This window comes from Aythya ferina (assembly GCF_964211825.1).
Source record: "Aythya ferina genome assembly, chromosome: 2".
NCBI lineage: Eukaryota > Metazoa > Chordata > Aves > Anseriformes > Anatidae > Aythya > Aythya ferina.
Genome location: NC_140297.1, coordinates 122014836 through 122036202, shown reverse-complemented (window position 1 = coordinate 122036202; position 21367 = coordinate 122014836). Strand labels below are relative to the sequence as shown.

General features: G+C 38.0%; 1 protein-coding gene across 4 annotated transcripts in view; it reads left to right on the top strand.

The window, feature by feature from the left end:
- TOX (thymocyte selection associated high mobility group box) overlaps nucleotides 1–21367 on the top strand; it is a 220716-nt gene that overhangs the window by 175 nt on the left and 199174 nt on the right. For 2 of the 4 annotated variants that reach the window (XM_084509992.1, XM_084509989.1), the window contains exon 1: nucleotides 323–1361. The exons of 1 other annotated variant lie outside the window; for it this stretch is intronic. In XM_084509992.1, coding sequence (XP_084366118.1) covers nucleotides 1218–1361 — 144 coding nt within the window. In that variant the 5' untranslated portion in view covers nucleotides 323–1217. Of the gene's footprint in view, nucleotides 1–322; nucleotides 1362–1492; nucleotides 1742–21367 lie in introns of those variants that run through there. One more of the 4 variants, XM_084509991.1, reaches the window with a different exon arrangement.

The window sequence follows — 21367 nt, the reverse complement described above, 5'->3', positions numbered from 1 at the left end:
TTGTTTTTTTTTTTTTTTTCCTTTTCTTCTTTTTTTTTTTTTTTTTTAAATCTGTGCTGTCGATTGTGCCGTTGTCGCGATGCATGAGCCGCGCACCAAGTTTCGAGCGAAGCAGGGGGCAGCGGCACTTGCCGGGCTGGGGGCTTTGGGGGGCGCAGCTGCCGCCGCGGGGCCCCCCGCCGCCCTGCGGGCACCCCCAAGTCAAAGCCCGCAGGAGGCTGGGGGCGGGCGGCTGGAGCGGGGGGCGGAGGGGGTGGGAGGCGTGGGGGGGGAGGGGGGGGGGGGACACATTTTCCAACAACACTGTCCCTTTCTGAGAAACAACGTGGACGAGGAGGTTGAGGATTGGGGTTTGCAGCGCTGCTGTTAGTATGGGAAGGGGTCGCGGCCGCCACAGAGCGGGGGGCAAACTCTCTGCCCTGTGGTGCTTGGCGGTGCCGGGAGCACGCTGGGGTGCGCGTGTATGTTTGTGTGTGTGTGTGTCGGTGACACGCGGGCGTGTGTGTACAGCATCTATACGTGCACAGCGCCCTGGCTGCGCGCTAAAACACGGTGACAAGTCGGCTCAGCGCACTTTGTCCCCGGCCAGTTTCTCCGTAACTTGCTGAAAATCCCTGCAGATTTAATGTGCGACGAGAGCCAAGTTTGGGGGTCCCAGCGCTGGGGACAGGGCACCGCGGGGGTCAGTGGGCCGGGTGCTGCCAGCCCGGAGCACTTTGCCTTACTTTTCCTCCCGAGGAGCTGGAGCATTGTTCCTGCCTCCGGGGCCTGAGCCAGCTGGGGCTTTATCCACGAGCCGCACTTTGCTGGTACGGCACGGGCTGCGCACACGGCTGAACCATCAGAAGGGCGAGCTGCCCGCAGCCCTCCTCCAGCACACCCCTTAGGGGCAGGGGGCTGAGGGCACTCACTTTTCCCTCGGGACGGGGCTAAAGGCTGTGCCTGTCTAACCCGCTGCTCCGGGACCGGGACCGGGACTGGGGCTGGTGAGAGGGTGCGGGGGGCGAGGCGCCCCCGGTGCCGGGCAGCCCCTTTCGGCTCTCGCCCATTGTGAGGACGGGCTCACGTGTGGGAGAGATGTTCCGAGCCGCCCCTCGCCCCGCCGGCAGCTGCCGAGCTCCGGAGATAAGCAGCCAAACAGGAGGTAGCCGTGTTGGAGCGCAGGGGTTTGCGGCGCCCGGGTGAAACCCTCTCAGTTTTCAGGAGAGATTTCCCACATGGTCTCGTCTACCAATCACAACAGAAAGGACCAAATTCATCCTGGCCGCATTTCACATGTACTCAATGGAGTGATAGAATTCAGGGATAAATCTGGCCCTTTGTGGTGGATGCCTAAGGATATTTCGGGAGGGATCCCAGAGGTATGATCGTTAGCAGTGCTTTCAGTAAGTGTGCTTCGCAGCGCCTGCCTAACCTGCCCTATGGGTCGGAAGTTTGCGCAGGGAGTGAACTTTGTGCAGCAGGAAGAGTCCAGATGCATATAAGCGTGCATGCGGGTATTATTATTTTTTTTTTCGCAAGTGCTCAGGGTAGTCGTCAGGCTACTCCTACCTTTGATCTGTGACTTGCCATTATTTTCTCTGTTGTCTGTTTTCGTACATTGCAACCACAAAGTGCTGCCGAGTAAGAAGCTCGGGCTAGAATTAATGACTTAAGTAGCAAAGTGTCTGAAGACCCATTTGGCAATGAAAGTGGACAAACGTTATTAAACCTATCAGTGATTTAAAGCTTCAAAAAGAAGGTAATGACTTGAATACACATTTCACTCATCATTCTTGAGATAGTGGGCCAGATTTAATTTAAAAGTTAAATGCTTTGGAAAATCAGGAATTACTTTAATATATTAAATCATTTTCCAATTAAGTTCCTTAAATCATTTTTGGTGGGTTGCACTGCAAATCGAATAAATTAATTTAGAAAGTCGTTTTCAGAATTTCTTCAGTGGCTGGTTAAAGCTTCTTTTAAGTCATGCCATGTATGAGGGAGCAAACTGTTCTTTTTAAATGCAAATGAGACACTCATTCTGGAGACAAGTTGCAACTCTTCTATTTCACTTTGCCTGAACTGATAATGTGCTTAAAAGTGCACAGTCATAAGACATATGTTTTATGCTTGGAAGACTTACCAGGAATGTTTCGTGTAAGGTACTGAGGATAGGATGAATGTCTTTTTCAGATGTCTTTGCCACTGACCATTGATTATATTAAATGGACAGAGGAGGTTTGCTAGGCCCCTTGGAGGCGTACATTTACTGAACATTTCATTTTTCACCCCCTTCACTCTCTCCCTTCACCCAGCATGATTAACATTGCTGTGAAAACTTATCTGACTTGTTCTAAACATGTAGTCATGTTACAGTATTACTCTGTCACTCATCTTCCTGCTGTGTGTATTTAGGGAGGCTGGGGGTAGGCCTGCAGGATTTTCTCTCCAGTTAAGTTTGGGTGACTCTTTGCAGCTGATCTCTGCTGGTGAAGGGGATGTTTGCAGCAGTAGGATGGGTCAGTGTTTGGGACTGGAGTGGTGGTCTTGTTTAGCTGTTTACCTTTGGCTAAATTTTGCAAAACTCATCCAGGACTGGTTGTTGCTTCCTTTGAAGTTACTAAAAACTTGATTTGGGCACTTACCGCTGGACTCGGCCCTTGTTTGCCCACCTAGGTGTTGTTTTTTTCTCTGACAAACACAGCAGACTTTGATTTCTTACATTTTAAGTCTGCTTGAGCTGCTGATTCTTGAGAAAGTATTTCACAAATACTTAGACTTTTAAGTTTCCTAATTATTTTGTTAATGGCAGTTATTTTTCCTGATCAAATGATTGTTTGTACGGTGTGAGTGAGTACCCAGGCAAATGTACTGGTGGTATTGACAGTGCGTTTTTTTCTGTAGTCAAAGGAAAATGCAGTAACGTAGATTCAAACAGTCACATCTTATCTTACAGTTTTCAGTTGGCAGGCTTTGTTTCAGAAGACTGCTTAGATCTTTACTTTATAAACCTAAAATAACACTCTAAGCATCTTAGTCTAATATTTCTCTATCTGCTGTGAAAGCTCATTATACTGTGCATATATTGTTCTGCAGGCTTTTCCTTGTTTCTCTTGCAGTACCCATGGAGAGAGAAAAGTGAAAGAACAATGCAAACAATGTTGGTTATGACAACTGTGTGAGGTATCTCTTATACAAACAGACGGAATGGACGGTATGCTGCAGTATATAGGTCAGACTTTGAAATAACATAGTGGAGCTCTTATGCTGGACAGACAGATTTAGAGTTGGGGTTGTACTGTTCGCCTCTTGAAACTTGAAGCATAATTGCATTTCAGACATTTGCAGGCTAATAAGAGTAGTCTGTTCAGTTGAAGTTTATTTTAGGAAACCTTGCGTTTCTTAATTGAGTTGCATGTTACAAAAGAAATAACTTTGATAATCAGAATGCATTAATGCAATAGTAGAGTACAGCCAGAGATTTCAGGGTAGTTGAAAAAGTCTGATGGTAAGTTTAAATGTTTATGTAGAGGGCAATAAATAACATTCTCATAGCTTCAATCAGTACTGTAAGGAGGACTGGTATATTTTCATACTTGCAGCTTTACAGTGTTTTCAGATATCTGCTCACATAAAGTGCAGTTACATAATTATAGTTTGACACAGTTAATGACAGGGATGCTGACCCCTGCCAACAGGAGGGAGAAAATAATGGTCTTTACTGCTCCCAATGGTTAGCCTTGCAGAATTATGCACTGTATTCTTGGGTGATTTGCTACCTGGTTCAAAAATAAAGGAGCCTACAACTCATCTTTCTTGTATTCTCTGGTAGTTGTCAGTGCAGTGGAAAAATACAGCCAGACAGCAGAGGTAGAATGATAGACTATCATTGTTTTTAAAAAGAGGAACACAGAGGAAGAAAGAGAGAGGAAAGCAACATTTTTTTTCAAGTGAAAAAAACAGTGACATTGAATAAAAATGGATAAGTAGATATGATGCAGTACTTTGTAAGCAGTGAAAGTCCTGCTAGCAATCAGAACTCCACAGACCAAATGTGCATATATTTATATACTGCATTTAGAATAACTTACTGGGTAAGCTTAAATCCACCATAGAGGCTGCTCTTTGTAAAATGTTCCCTGGCTGTTTACAAAGTGTACATTATTTCCAGTGGCTTGCTACTGTCCACTCCGTATCTGAGATTCAGAAACAGAATTCTGGAGAGCTAGCGCTCTGAAGGACAGCTCTGAAGCTGAGATGTTGTGTTAGTATTTTGACAGATTATGATCATCTAAGAGACCATCACTTGTGTATTCTGGGCATTTCTTTTTTCCTTGCATTCCTATTTTGTCCCCTACTGCATTAGAATCATACCTGAAATTTGTTAGTGCTTAAGTTAGTTCTTAAAAGATCAAGCAGTTACATCAAGGTTTGACTGTGGATTTGTTAGTGTTTTAGTGAGTTTCAAGAAATACCGCATAGGAAGAAGTGAAATGGACTTTCATGTGTTGCTAGACCTTAGAAAGTAGTGTCGGAGTTACAAGCAAGCCTCAGGTGTGCTTCTTCAAATTTCAGAGTTTCAGAAAAGAAGTGGTACAAATTTAGTGGAACATAGAACATGATTTATGTATGTGCTTTTGAGAAATATTTCTCAAAGATGTTTTATAAACCAAAGCACTCAGTCATTCTATTTATTTTTTTATTTATTTTTTTTTTCCCTGCCAAATATCAGTACCTTGAGAGAAACTATGTTTTATTCTCTTATTGGAGAGATGTTTTTCACCTCTAGTGTACTACCCTCAACCAGCCTAACATGAGGTCTACTGGAAAAAAAAAAAGTGAAAACTGTAAACTCTCAAGAATGCTGAATTTCATAAACAGTTAATTGCATGCAGTACCCGTGGTGTTTGCATGAAACCAAAGAGCAGCTGGAGTTGTGTTCATAGTAAGGATGTAAGGAGTTGATACTGGGGAGGAGTAGGCAGTCTCAGCTCCTGTTGAATTGAATGTCTGTTGGGGACAATTACACTTTACAAGGAAAAACTGAGCACCCTTGCCCTCAGATTCCCATTTTTGCAGGACTTTCTCACCTTGTTCACACTGCACAGAGGCATCAGGAAATGGACTATGTTTAAAACACGATTTTATGCTAAGCAGAGAAACATCCTAATCATGGTAGGATTTAGATCAAAATTCTTGAATATTTAAATCCTGTATTGATGGCAGATGTAACAAAGCTTAGACAGTGGAAGCAAAAAGCTTCCTCTAACTGGTCTCAGCATAGCTGAGTGAGTGACCTGAAAGCTTTGCTTCTCATGGTGAGAGGCTAGTCCCTGATCAGTTCAGACCTTGGCTTCTGGAACCGACAGCAGTGGCAATTAGTGGCAGCTTTGTTTATTTTTTTGAGGTGGACACATGCTCTGTGGAGCTCATGTCTCCCTGCACGGGCTGCAAACGCTAATTTTAAATATAGGCTAACCAAATTAAAGTATTGTGTTGTTTTGTTACACAACTAGGTTCAGATTTTCTGCCCAAGGAGTAATTTCTCATTAAAGGTGCTGAGTTACAAACTGCTCCAAAACATGGTTTGTAACAGGAGCGCTAAATGACTGTTAATTATGGCAGGGTTTCCAAAATACTTTAAGACATGAAATTCACATTAATCTGAATGAGATTTTCTTGGTCATAACATTTCTGCCTACAGCATTTGGTTGGAAAATAGCAACACTTCATTATTCTATGGTTAGGCATGGATTACACAGTGTTAGCAGCAGCATCAAACATTGCACTTCCACAGCAGCATGTGCACAGAAGAAAATCTCACCTCTGCTTCCACTGGAATGTCTTACCTGCATTTTATGTTAATCAGTTTCAATCACTTTTAGGTTAATAACTCAGGGCATTGAATACAATGTTTAGGTCTTGACTTGGATCTTTAAAGTTAAAACTGTTTTTCAGCAGAGATCTTGGTGCAACTGACATTTGTAATGTCTGTGGTTTTCTTTTGCTTCTTCTGTTTGCAGTAAGTAGTTTATTTTTAGCATTTGAATTTCACATGGCTCTACTAATATTTATATCTTATCTTTCGATTGCACATATGCTAACACTGTTTCTGAACTGTTCATTTAGTATTTATTTCTAGGCGGCTATTAGATTTGCTATAGAGTCTTGTAGTATGGATTCCTCCCAAGAACCACACTGCTTTCTAAGTTGCAAAACATCCTTGAATTACATGAGGATCTGACAAATCCAGGTTAGAGGAAATGTCAGAATGTTTTAGCATTCACGTTCTTGACTGTTAAACCTCTCTCTACCAATCAAAAGTGGCACGAGTGCCTTTTTCAAAGGTACTGCTGGCTAAGCATGGAAATTGAGCTGCTGTGGTAGTACTTTTGTCTCCAGCTATTGTTGTTGATGATTATAAAGTCTTATAGGATAGATAGAAGCTACTGTAACTGATAAATATTTTTTAATATTAAGAAAACCTACAGGGAACTTCAGTTACTTATTTGATATGCAAAAAGAAATCAGAATTCTGAAACCAGCAAGTGGTGGCCTGTAGTTAAGGAAATGTAAGGTCAGTAGGGGAAGTATGATGTCTGCAACGTGAAGCAAAAATTTATTCAGACAGTTCCTGTCAGAAGAGTAAAAAGACTATGTATACATATAAATTCCTATTGTCTCAATGCTAGTTAGTGTTTGTAGGTATACATGCCCATTTAAGCATCATTGTATATTTTGCTTGCCTTGAAAAAAGTGAACTTACTCTAGGAATCCATAATTTCTACCCTGCTTTACAAGTAGCTGGCTTCAAAGTCATACTTTAGTTGCAGCTGCCAAAAGTGTTTGTGTTCATGAATAAGAGAAAACATTTGTTCCTTAAACAATCATTGTGTTTGCATCAACCTGAAATAACAATAAACAGTAAAAGGAGATATAGTAGTGGAAAGAGAAGATAACCTTAAAAAAGTATAATTTATCTTTTGGCAGGCACAGTTGTGAACATTAGTCATAGAAACCTGCAGATAGTAGAGGCTTAATATCAAAGCTAATGATTTATTTTATGTTAATGACTTTCTGCTAGGGCATAAAAGACTGCTCATAATGGACTCTCAGTGCTGCATTCAGTTGTGAAGGCTAATGGGATAATCTTTACCAAAATTAAGCTTTTTTAAGTAAATAATGGTGGTATTTTTTCAAGTCAACTCTTCGAAATGTATTGGCAAACTGTTTTTTTAAGATCTGCTTATAGCCTTTATCAAAAAATATAAGGCAAGTCTTTTTCTTCATTAGCAGTTTCCTTAATTATGTTGGAAATATGTTTACTTTTGTTATAGTTCTGAACAACAATACTGATGATGTGGAAGTCATTCAGTTCCGTGGTTTATCACAGTACAATCAGTTTTCTTGAGACACGTTGTTTTTGCAGATCGAACAAAGGAAAATAACTTTTTTTTTTTTTTTTTTTTTAGTGGCCTAACCAGTAATACTCTAAAAGGTAGTAAAACTCTTAGTTTTGCATTGAGAAGTTTTTAAAATCATGTTTACAATTAGTGATAACCAACATTATATTTCAATAAGAGATAATTTGCCTACTAAAGTTCACATAATGTGCTAATCATGTCTAGTGGTTAATAAAGGCCTCCTATCTCACTCCCCTGATGGCTATAAAAGGCTATTATGTTCATGGCAGCAGTTCAGGTACAGCTGCTGTGTGTTAATAATGCATCATTGTCCCACTAATAAACACAGCAAAGGTCAGCAACCCCAAGCACCTAAAACACCTATTCTCTTTCCAAAATATTTATTAACACCTTAATAGAGTATCTATTCATTTTGGTTAGGATTATATCAGTTAATGACCCTCATGGATTCCTATGTGTTCAGGTTTTGCAACCTGTATTCTGCTGTGGGCTGTTGTACAAATAACATCTCTTAAACATCTCTTTTTCATTGCAGCTATCTGTTGTTGCTTTAATTTAAGATTAGGATTCCACAGTCACTTTATAATTAACTTACTTTGTTACTTAGTTTGGCAATTTTCTGTTTTTTGCTTAGCTCATTTAAGAATGCAGAGGCTGAATTTTCTTTTCATTAATGAACACACTTTATAGGAATTGTAATTACGCACTAAAAATCTATGTGGTTGTGCAACACACACATTCACACATACACGCACTCAGAGAGATACATGTATATATGTGTATTTATATATGCACTACTTCCTCTAGGTTTCATGCATAATTTTATATTAGTGACTTATGTTTTCCTTTTTAGCATAGATTGCGGTATTCATAAAGGTTTTTTAAAATGCATTTTCTACAGACAAAGAACATATTCACATGGGATTTCCATTTTGCCAGGGAAACATGCAAATCAATAGGCCAGCACTTATCTGCATTAAAAGTAGGTATACTGTAATTTATGGGCACAGTGATATTGTATTTATCTTGCATAGCCTCAGATATTCTTTAAGGTAGCCTGGCTATGTGTCCTTAGAGAAAAGCAAAAGTGTTAATTGAACAAAATCTCATTTTCTCATCTTGTAGTATTGTCTTTTGTTTTCTGTTACTCATTTTGAAAACCTTACTTTTTTTTTTTTTTTTTTTTTTTTTTTTTGTGCTGTGAGATTTACAAACAAATGTTCAGAGGGCAGAAAAATACCACTACACTTCCATCAAGAGAAATGAAAAAGCTTAACTAGCTGAAGGGTTTCTATTTGGTGCAGCGCATAGCTTCAATGACACATTTGTCATGCTTTAAATATATAATACATACAATAAAATATGTACAGGCGTATTTGTGATATATGTAGTGTCTGGCTCCATTGCTATTGTTTGTAGTCTCTGCGGTTGTCATACGTTGTTCTTTGCACATCATACCCTTACAGCAGAATTTGACACAATTTCTAGCTTTCAGTCCTGCACCATTTTCATTGCACAATATACATGAGTTTGACAGGGTGTGTTGAGGACAACTCTGGCAAGCAATTGATATTTTGAAGTGGCAAGCGTTTCAGCAGCTGCCTGCTTGTGAAAAAGGAATGATAAGATATACTGTATTGTTAGTTTCAGGCAAAGCATTAAGGTTTAAGCTCTGTAAAAATGTACACATTATTCGTCAGTGGTGAAGCAAGCCTTTTATGTTTTTTAGAGCTTAGCTCTCTGGCTGATGTGAACTAGAATGACATTGGTTTAATGGTCAGTAAATGAATAGGAGTACTTTGAATTTGAACTGCTGCCAATTTTGCACCAACAAAGAGGCTGACAAAAGAAAGATTTTATGTGAAAGCAAAGCACAAGCAATGTTTGGGGAGGTGGGGAGAGGGGTAAGAGGAACCCAACAGAAATATTCTTCAACTCAGCCTTGTAATGATACTAGAATTGTTAAAACACATCCATTTTGCATGGCTCATCAGCTACAAACCTAAGCTGTTTCATCTAATGTTCTTTAAAACCTGTTGTATACACATAGTCTTTTAGAATATATTCATATGGAATTTACAGTGTGTTTTTCTAAATACCACACTGTGCCCTGAAGGCCTGTTGGCAGAACATCAGAGTTGTCCACTGCTGGAGTTCCCAAGTCTCTCTCTATCTGGTAGTGGGAAATTGTAGTTTAATCAGTTATGGCACTTTCAGTGTGTAACATTCATTAGTAAGGCAATTTGTCATGACTGTTAATAGTCAGGATGCATCTGCTCTTACTTCAGTTACAGAGTATGATAAGCAAGAGGGCAAATATTTCAATATCTAGTAATATTAAAATGTTTGAAAAATTGTTGTTCAAGGTTAGTACTCAAAGCACAAATAGAAAATTAATAACAATATATTTATTTTTACTGTTTTTACCATTATACATGTGATTTTAAAGTATATTAAAGCTTTTATGAGCTGTGCATTATCAAACTGGATATTAAAAAAGTTAATATTAGCCTCTTCAGTGTTTATCAAAGTTGTTTGTTTGTTTGTTTGTTTTTCTTTTTGTATATGCTTTTCTCTGTTGTCAAAAATTCCAAGTTAGGATATTTTCAGAGTTACAGGTACTTGCAATTGATCCATATAATTTTCCAGTGTGTCAGTAATAAGTTGTTCACAGTGTCACTTCTGTTAGTAGCAGGCATTGTGTGGTGTTAGTTTTGTGGCTGGCCAGTTTAGGATGTTATAAAAGATATTCTGTGGTGCCTACCTAATAGACAAAATGCGATTGCAAAAATGTTCTCTTCTCTGTAAACTGGCTTGTAATCTTTGTTCATTGTCCTAAAAATGAAAGGTTAAATTGTTTGCTAGAACCAAGAAAGGTTAGAGTTTTTTTTTTTTTCACATGTATCTGATAACCCTCATGTATTACATAATATGATAGTTTCACACACAATGGCTTTGTGACACATTTTAATTTTTAATGAAAAGCCCCCCAAATTTTAACATAATAATTTCTTTAGAAACTGAACCCAATCTTGGTAAAATCCGTTCTTGCTAGTAACAAAAGCTGTTACTGTTTAAGTTCCTGTTCAGCAGTTAGTTGGTACGCTTCACTGGATGTTGTCAAAAAGGCTTTTCTCTTGATTGACAACCCTGTAGGAATGTGAATGGAGATTTTAATTGCATATCATGTGTGCATATCAGAGTGAGTGGATTCACTGACTCTGCTTAGTTCCATATCTCTACAGGTCAGCCATGCCAAAATACATTTTATTTTTTTTTTTCAGTAAGCAATTGATATATTTTCCAAAGACAGAGAAAAAGTGCATGTAAGACAGGAATGGACTGTAAAACAAAATATTCCTGTGAAGTTAAAGGGAGGAAGGTCTGTAATAAGTTTTCAGAATGTTTTAACACAATTAAGAGGTATTTTGATATAAAGTCGGCCAAAGATTGCCAGAATGTATTTTTCTTCTGGCATTTGCTAGCAGAAAGTTTATCTTTTTACTTCTTTTTCTCTCTCTCTATGAGTACTTTGAACAAAATCAGTAAAAAAAAAAAACAAAAAAACAAAACAAAAAAAAAAAAAAAAAACAAGTGGAAAAATTTACTGAGGCAGACTGCCCTTGAGTCTTGCACCTTTATAAAAAGCCTGGGGAATTTGGGGGGGATGTTTCTCGCATGTGTGGGAGATAGCAGGCTTTCTCATCCATTCTTGATTCAATCCACACTCTTTGTTTGGGCAAAACTGTTACTTTAGTGGGAGACTTACTTACCTAGGCTGACAGAGACCTGAGTTGTGAGTCTAATAATAAAACAGAGTTTCGATATTATCTACAATGCAAGTTTAAATATTTTTTTTCCAATTCTTAAGAACAGTAAATGATACATTACTGAAAAATTACACTGATAAATACACTTCAACATTTTCCACAGCAAAGAAGATTGCAGTTGAAAATGACAAACTCAAAGATGCATTATTACAAATAGTTATTATATTTTGATGTCTTGAATTAGATACCAGGTTTCATTTTACAACGGAAACCACAACACAGGCTGTATTTTTTTTTTTTTAACATTGTAAAGCATCAGCAACTGAAAGCATAGCTACAGTGCAGAACTTTTAGCTGAGCTAGTGTTTTGTGCCTGTACAGAGACATTGAAATCTAAAGGGGGATGATGCATTTTTCCAGGAGGACCCCTGGGACGGGATTGTTACTTAATCACAGTGTTTTTTTCCTGGTTTGTTAGTGCTCCTGGATGAAAAGCAAATTGACTGCCTTTTGCCTTTTTACCGTTTGTGTTGAGCCAAACCTGACTTTCAGCTTATATTTGTGTAAAGGGTGGGAATGGTAGATGTCAACCACTTGTTGGGTCTTAAGGCTACAACACCAAGGCACGTCACTTTGTCTGACATCTTGCTGTTTAACTTCTTTGGAGCCCCTTAACTTCTGTGTTTGCCTAACATGTATCTTTCCCAATTTTGTTTTGAATGTCAGTAAACCTTTAGGAGTGTTTAAAAAAAATGAATTCTTTAGAAGAAAATCAACAGGACTTTATTTCTAATGAAGCAAAATCCTTCTGATCTGATTTGCGACATCAGTGGCTGGTTGGGTCTATTGAGAGCTGACACTCCAGGAATTTCAGCACTTAAAAGCAGAAAATAGAGAAATGGCAAAGATAGCAATCTGAAAGTAAGACTCTGTACAGTATGCATTCAACTTCCAGTCCTATGAGCAAGTGCATCAATGAGGAGACGTAGGTTTTTGACATCCAAAGATCTTTGAGTTTAGATGGCTCACACCTGTGCAAGTTTCAAACCCTGGAACTTTCAGTTCTAATAAAGGTTTTTTCTAGAGAGAATTTCTAAATTTCTTCCTGGTTTACGGAGACTTCCATCACAGTCATCAGGGCCGCAAGGCTCCCAAACCCAGAAATAATTACATTGGAAGTGACAAGAAGAAATGAAGAATGTTTAAATATTTTTTTCATTGTTGAGGAAAGAAAATATTCATTTTGTGCAGCATGGTAAAGGTAGGTTCAGCAAGTGACTGAGGTTTTGATTAAAATGAGAGCAGACCCTGAAGCTGTAATTTTGGATTAACACCAGGGCCATTTTTGTAAATCACTATAGTAGCTCTTATAATAATGTTGAGGAGATTACCACACTGCTGTCATGAGAACCTGATTTGTTCAGGACTTTGTTAGGTTATGAAGGCACTTAAAGGCTGAAAATGCCAGGTTAAAGATGTCTTGATTTTGCATTTTTGTATATCATCATTTGCAGGAATTGATGGTTTGTAGCAGTGGATGTAGAATAGGTGATCCTGCCATTGCAACTCTATTATAAATGCAGTTACAAATGGCGTGCAAGTTAGGCTTTCAGGCATCCTTAAATCTGTCATTTTCCAAATTTTGGCCTCTTGACTCTGTAACCCAAGTAATATTCTTTCAAAAATAACTTTTCTGTATGTTGGATCCTTTGCTATTGTGTCTGGAGTGTTTGAGTCTCTTCAACATGGCTGCACAGACTTCCCTGCTACGGAGTTAACTCTATTAGCAGCAGGGAGAGTTTTTCCATGGTAAATGACAGGAGGATCAAGTCTTGCTGTGGCTAGGAAAATCTTGAGCTCTCTCTTATGAGTCCTCTCCTCTCGTGGATACCTTGACACAAGCTGTCATGAGGTGTGCTTTTGCTTTAAAGATTTGGGGTCCAACAAGAGAATATTTGTGTTTGGTTGTTATTTTATCACAGTACCCACATTTTTCTGTGGAGTCCAGGTGTATGTTAGTAATTTCAACAGCCTACCTTTGAACAAAAGCTCAAATAAAATGCATTTTTCCATCTCAATGTCTCTTCTGCTGAATTTCAAAGATGGTGCAACAAATAATGGAGCTGGTGTAGTTTTCAAGGTTAAAAATATCATTTGAACTTCAAATACAGGTATTGTGACCAGAATTACAGTAATATGTACTACATTTAAACCTGCAATTGTGAAGTAAGAAACCCTAATGTGTGTACCTTTACTGTATGAAGATACTATGCTTATACAAATGCGTAAAGTAGCATCTGTTAAATGTATGTTCATATTAAACTCTCTAGTTTGTATAAATCAGTTTAGGCCTAGTAAAACCAGAGGATAAAGTATATAAAAGCTTGTAAGGTTGTCTTAAAATATTTGTCTCTGGAGCTTCAAGGGAGTTTTCTGTGTATATAATAATGAAAGCTCAGAGAAAAAAATATTTTTGAAATGGAAGAATATATTATAAGCCATTGCCCTTTTAAGATTGCTTTGAGTCCAAAGAAATTTCTCAGACAGAATATTACAGTGGAAATACTAAAGCAGCATTCTCTAACTTGGCTTTGGTTTTGCTCATTCTTTTCAGAAACTCAGCATGTGAGTGATCATATTTATTCCAGAATAAAATATATAAAGCTTTTAATTTAGGAGTTGTTAATTGGAGGAGAAGATTGCAGACTTTTTAGGTATGAGGTAATTACAAAAGAGACAACCAGAAATGTTGAAGCAAAAGGCACACTGATGTACCAAACCTGGAATTTGATTCTCTACCATTCACTCATCAAAATCTTCCCTTTCTCTTACTTATGAGTTTGTAATAGAACGTCCTAGTTTCAGTTAGGACAGAGTTAATTTTCTTCCTAGTAGCGGGTAGGGTGCTATGTTTTGGCTTAGGATGAGAACAGTGCCGATAACACACTGATGTTTTAATTGTTGCAGAGCAGTGCTTACACCAAGCCAAGGACGTTTCAGCTTCTCACTCTGTCCTGCCACCGGGCAGGCTGGAAGTGCAGCAAGAGCTGGGAGGGGACAGAGCCAGGACATCTGACCCAAACTGGCCAAAGGGGTATTCCATACCATCTGGCATCATGCTGAACAATATATAGGGGTGGCTAGCCAGGGTGGGCCAGCCAGACTGCTCGGGGTTAGGCTGGGCATTGGTGAGCGGGTGGTGAGCAATTGCATTGTGCATCACTTGTTTCGTACACATTATTATTAGTAGTAGTAGTATCATTATTATTATTGTTATTATTATTTTTCTGTCTTAATAAACTGTCTTTACCTCAACTCACAGGCTTCACTTTCCTGTTTCTCTCCCCCATCCCAGAAGGGAAGATGGGAGGGTGAGCAAACAGCTGTGTGGTGTTTAGCTGCTGGACGGGTTAAACCACAACATAGAACCATTCAAAGTTGAAAGTATAATGCATTTTTCCGTATTTATTAGGAGTTTAAATAGAAAGCTATCATAATAATCAGGACCTGTTTAATGGTGAAACCTGGGGTGAGGTAACATGGCTTTCCATCCCACTCTAATAGCTCAAAGGGGAAGCTGACCAGCTGGCTAGGTGAGAGGAACACTGCTGGAGGGTCCTGAAGTTCACTGTAGTGTCAGTGGAGAAAGGGGGACGCCCCAGACAGACAGATTTATGACCTCAGTTCTTCAGAGTGATTCAGAAGTCTGTGGTTCAAAAGGCCTAGACTGACAGCATGGCTGTCTAAGGGAAGCAGCCAAATTCAGATTTACATAGCAGCACAACTATTAAAATAAGGACCGATCAACTGAAGTAGTACTGGGTGATTTGAAAAGTTCCAGGAATATGCATTTACAGGAGCTTTTATGGAGCATTATATTGCTCTTTTGGTGGACTTGCTGACTCCAGGCAACGTTTGCTGCCTCACAGAACCAGTCCAGAGCTGCAGAGGCTACTCTGAGGTTTAAAGAGAGAAGCATATTTTCTCTTTAGTCCATGAAATGTCATGTTAATTATTCCTTCATCTGCTACTTCATCTGCTCCTTCATCTCTTATGTTCAATAGAAGTTTTGACATCCTACAGCTGAGGTTGCCTCTTCAGCAGATGATTTGCCATCTCCTGCCAGGGAGTGTCTTTTAAGAAGATAGAGTCCAAAAATGTCAGGAAATCATTTTGTGACAGTTCTCCAGCAACAGGGAGGGGCTCTTCAACACAAGCTTAATTGTGAAGGAGGTCTACATAAACACTAGGAGTTGCTATGCCATCTCATGTCCCATTGACCTCACCTCTGATAAGACCACTCATTTCCACATACCAATTTGCTGTCTCTTAACTTGGATGAGCACCTACTTCTTCCTCAACAGCAGGTCTTATTTCAGTCCTTATCTGGTGGTTCAATACTTAATGCCTGTAGCTTTAAAAAAAAAAAAAAAAAAAAAAGACATTTTGATTTGGCTTTGAGTGTAGTAGAGTACAAGGAGTGGACTGCTCATTTATGTGAGTTCTTTTCCCTTTAGGACCACTCCACAATACTCTGCAAAGAGAATTTTACTATTTAGTTTTTGTTGTTTGTTGTTTGTTTGTTTGTTTGTTTTTTCTCCCTTTTCTCTGCCTTTACAAATCATAGGGTTGATTGCACAGCTGAGAAACTGGCAAATGAATTCTGCTACACAGAAACAGTTAAATAAAGTACCTTAAGAATATTAACCACACCAGTGCTGGAGTGATGAAAGGACCTGTTTATACCCACAAAAGTGGGGAAGAGAAAGGTCAGAATTAGAGCTGGAATTCCATACTTTGAAATTTCTAGTTATGGCAGCATATTTTGTATATAGGATTATTACTCTTTGGCAAGCCCTGCTGTGTCTAAACACTTTTGGGTGGGCTAAGGATGAAGTTTCAGTTAAACTCGGAATTTTCCTGCTTTTGTGGTTTTAAACTTCACATTATAATAACATTTCATGAGCATCAATTTTTATGGTACAGTTCATTTGTAGAAAATGCTATTTTTACACAGTCCTAGTGCTAAAAGAAGTTTGCTGCATTTGATTTTAAAAGGTGAACTTCATTATGTTTTGATTTTTTTTTTTTCTCCTGAAAAAGAAATGTATCTTTCAGGACACAGAACTGTGACAAGCTGTTTATGAAATAATTCAACAAATCTTTTATTTTCTTTTTGTCTCATTAACCTAAAAAGGAATGCAGCCATGAGTAAAACTTCACCTTCTCAGTGCTTTGGTGTATGGGCTGAAATACACTCCTGAATATCTTATTACATTCTACATACACCACTTGTACAGGACTGCCAATGTCTGTCACCGACCCTTCCTTAATGCAGTCTCTTGTTCTTAGTATCTTGTGTTTAGATTCAGTGTAGTGCAAGGAGAAACTGCTGTCTTTTTAATGTTGAATTTTAATATGTTTCAGCATATATAATGATTTCATTACAACACTGAACAGAATTAGACTTTATTTTTACCACCATATATGAAAAAGAAACCGTTATTTCCTTCCTTGAAAAAGTGTGCGTATGGTACATTGCATACTCCATTCTGTATATATCTGTCTCTAAATTAGTTTGTATCACCTCTGTTATAAAACTCTTTTTCTTCCACCACTCTTCTGAAATTGCCTTTCATACTCAGTGTAACCTACGAATTGGCCCTGGGAGTGAGTCATTCCAAGGTTGTTGTTCTTCCCTTACAACTACATTTAATATAAAATGCTGTGCTGTATGTTATGTCCATCTTGTTCAGATGGAACAGTGTCTGCTGAGATGGAAAAGCAGAATGCAATATCAGAATACATTTAAATGTAATAACGTCTCTAGAATCTGTCTTTTTGTGGTACAGAAATAACAGCTCTCCTGCCTTTATCACTGCTTTGGCTTTTAGAGCCTTATGGTACCAGAGTATTTCAATCACAGTCTGGGCCATGTAGTCCTTTCCCTAGGAAAAAAAAATGCCTCTGATGTCCAGGGGAGTTTTCCTTTCTTCAAGGACTGCAGTTAGGCCTCATGTCAGGTACATAACCCTATCTTTGACACCCCTTTTCATGACATAAAGATTTATGTAAGTTTTATCGTTCTAAATATTCTGCACATTTTCTGTGTTAATGAAATGATACACCTGGGGTTAATTTTCTGGACTGTTGCATTTTATATATATTGGCCCTAAAGAAACCATACTAAGAACATTAAATTTATTTTCTATTGAGTGTTGTTTTTCCTATAAGCACATGTGAATTCCAAGGTCCATCAAATGCAAAGATTTTGAAGTATCAAACCAGCATCAGCTATCACAGTTACAACCTCACATTTTAGCTGTCCCTCCCACAATTGCAAAAGTGTGGCTAAGTTTCATTTGAGTTGCACCTTCCTCAAAAAATAATGTTAGTTTTATTTTTCCCTGTGTAGTGGATCAATCCAAAAGGTATTTTGTTAGAAAGAGGGGTTGCACGCAGGCTGTGAAACTGGGGTAAAAGATAAATGGACAAACCCACTGATAACCTGCCTCACTGCAGTGCTCCTTACAAGATTCCCTGCAGGTCTTCTACCCAGTAAGTAGGATAAATTGTGCTAGCAGCTGGAAGAGGACTTCAATGGCTGAGGAAAACTGTCATGCCAGGAAACTTGTTTTTGTTGTAAAACAATCACGTCTTTCCATCCACATATTCACATTCTGGGCTTTCAGAAACACCTGGCTTCCCTACCCACACAGCACGTCTTTGTGTAAAGATACTCAACTTTGAAAGTGGTCCTACAGTGTTGTTTCATAGCTCTTCAGAGCAAGTTTTCCTCTAGATCAGTTTAGATCTGGTTTACTGTGTGACTGTATAAGGGTGATGAAGCAAAGAGAGGGAAGACTTCACCTTTTGGGTACAAATTTAGAATGAGCTTTAAGCCAGTTCTGCAACAGTGCTGTGAAATTACATGGGGATTTTGCAATACAGTGAATAGATTTCCAGTTGATGTAGGCGCTAATCTCTCTTTGTGCACAACCCCATATATACATCTACCTTGGGCATATTTGGGAAACAGCCTATAGGTGCACTGTTACTGCGTGTAATTCAGTAATGAAACATGTCCTAAAACTCACCAGTGGATGCAATTCTAGTGGCAAACAGAGCTTTTTCTACTTAAAAAGATATTGAATGTGATCGGGCATTGGCAGTCCCAGCTGAGTGAAGTATGTAACAACCATTCGAGTTTGCAGTAGTTTAAATCTGTCTTTAAAAGTGTTTCAGGAATCATTTTGAAGTAGAAGTCTGAGAATATGAGATATACAGAAGGAAATGTTTCTGTCTGTCATGAAAAATCTGTATCTAGCTAGAGGCTGCAGTGATTGTGAAGAAGAATGATAGTATCTAAGCTATGCAGTATGCATTTTTGACTGTCAGAATTTGCATGTATTTAATGCATTGAACTGTTTTAAAAACACAGTTCTTAGGATACTTGTCAAAATATTTTCTATAATGGATGAATTTAAATCTAATTAACATATTCATGTTTTAAATTTATGGGCTTTTTTGTCTAAAGAAGTGAATAATTTGTATTCATATTTAAATATCTCATTTATGCTATATTCAGATATAGTATATATCTCAGATTTAAGTTGAATTTGGATGTTCAGTCATAATACATCCTACTCATCAACTTTACATATTCTGTTAAAGGAGTGAATAAATATGTTTTATACTTACAATCTATTTTTTGATTTTTTTTTTTAATTGTGGAATGATAAAATGAAGATAAAACTATATCCTATGTTTTGTGTAAAATTTTGTGTGTGTAATTTGTATAAATAAGTGTTCAAGAGCTAATAGCTAGATGTTAGGTAAGACATCTATATAAGCTCTCTTCTGAGTTCTGAGTAATCTTTTGTTAGTTTCCCCAATAATTCAGTCTAGTCAAGTACAGGGATGTAAGTGATATCATGTAATAGCTTTTTGGAATCAATAAATATGCCATGGTTTTGAATTACTAGCAGTGTAGATGTGGCTGATAAGCTCAATTGTTGGAAAACTGATCCCATAAAAGTGAAAAGTGAGATCTTAAAAAAAAAAAAAAAAAAAAAAAAAAGCAAATTCTTTTATGATACAGAAATAAATAAAGTGTGTCCAAGTTCTATTTGGCAAAAATTTGGTCAAATAATTAGTGATATGATAAAAAGAAATATGCAAGTTTAGCAATGATGTCTTTTGCGGTCCAGGTTATTAACTGTGGATAAAATGAAATTTAGGGTTAAAGAGATGGGATATCAAAACATCCTCAGAAAACTGCCTTGCTATCAGTATTTAAATTAGAAACTTGTGATTGTAACAGAGAGACATATTGTTGCTTTCTAAGGTTATAAATTACAAGTAAAGCTTTGGGTTAGCAAACCTCAGTGAAAACTGGCACAGCCAGTTTAGAAATAGAGATAGGCGATAGAGATATTTCCTCTAAATATCCTTGTCTTTGTTCATCTTTTTTAAGAGTATGTCTTAGTCTGTGACTGCCAAACTTCCAAAAGTTATTGTAGCATCTTATTAAAAAGATGATAAAGCTTATGCATTGTATGCTAAGCTAGTGTATAGCCACTGATATAATTTGTGTTGAAGGCGTGGTTGGAAAGGTAGGAAAGAGTTTTCTGATGTTGAACAGCAACAAAAATCTCTGTGTGGCACTGGTCTTTCCTGACTTAGGTTCCTCCTCTAAATGTTAGCTGTTTCATTCTTCCCTGAATATGGGTTGAACTGTAGTGTCTTTACCCCACAGTTCACTAATCAGTCTCAAACTTCTTGATGAACTTCTGTGAAGTGGGAAATCTTGGTCAATTTGGATAGCAAAAGTACACTGAATTTCTGTATAAGATATTTAGCATAGTTTAGATGGCATCTCTGTTTACTGAATAAAGTTTATGGTAGCTGGTCTTGTCTGAGATGTTTGTATTATTGGCCTCTGTTTGACTGAAACCTATCTGTGCAATGCGTGCTGATGTTTCTGTTATGGTGACATTACATATGCCAGTCCATGAGCATGGAGGCTAACCTAGAGGGGAGCTGTAACAAATACATGGGTGCCATTGGGATTGAGAATCCAGTGTTAATGCACTTGTGGAGAATGGATAACAGTTTGATGCTTCCTCCCCCACAGTATATATCTCAACGGAAGCTCTATGGACAGTAGCATCTGTAGAGCAGAGATATATTTGATGAAGATAATATATTTTGTAACTTGGGCTGTTTTGGTTCAGTACTCATAATTTATTTATATGTTGGTAGCAACCATATTTAGTGCAGTATAAATTAATAACACTATATTTAGTAAATATGAATTATAATCATTGTGCTATTTAATTTGGGTCTAATAAGTACTTGCCAGACTAATGTGTAGTCATGTAGTTGGGCAGATGTACAAAAATGTCATTAACTTGTTTTGATTTGCAGACAGTGATGTATGTGGCAATGTCTGTGAATACTCCTGCTTTTCTTACACCACAGCTACCTCATTTGCCAAATATGGCTATGATCCTTTGTCCATGTTAATTGAGAATGGCATCCTTATTCATCATGTGCAAGGTTTTTTTCAGCCATTAAAATGCTGTCCAAAGACTACTCAACTGAGGAAAACTACAGAATAATACAGAGCGCTTGTTTATCTGTTGTTACAAGCCTTCAGTTTTAACCCGTTGTAATGAATGGGAAAAGGGACTCTCATCTGAATACGATGTTGTTGCTAAAGAGCAGAAATTCCTTTTGGAACATAAGCATTAATAATTGGACTGGGACTTGCTTGAAATATTTTCATCAGAAATGTCTCTGTTCAATGTTTCTTCTCTTTTTTTGACCATCTGAAAAATAGTGAAAAATACATTAAGATAATTTACATTAGTTGTCAAAATCTGTGTTTATTTCTTTGATAATAAAGGTTTCCATTCCGTGATTAAATTTATGTTTATATTTGACGTTTTCCAGGGATGCATAAATTTGTGTGACAGGTAAAGTCTACATGCTCCCGGTACCTAGTGCCAGATTGAGTTGAATATGGACACATCACATAAATAAAAGTGGTTTTATGTTTCACCTTCATCTGGTAGGTGAGCACTCCACCTTTTCTTGTGAAACATAATCAGTTTTGACATGGCAAAATTAGATCCTGGCTATTTATTATCTGCTGAAATCAAAAACCATAACTGGGAAAGCATGTGG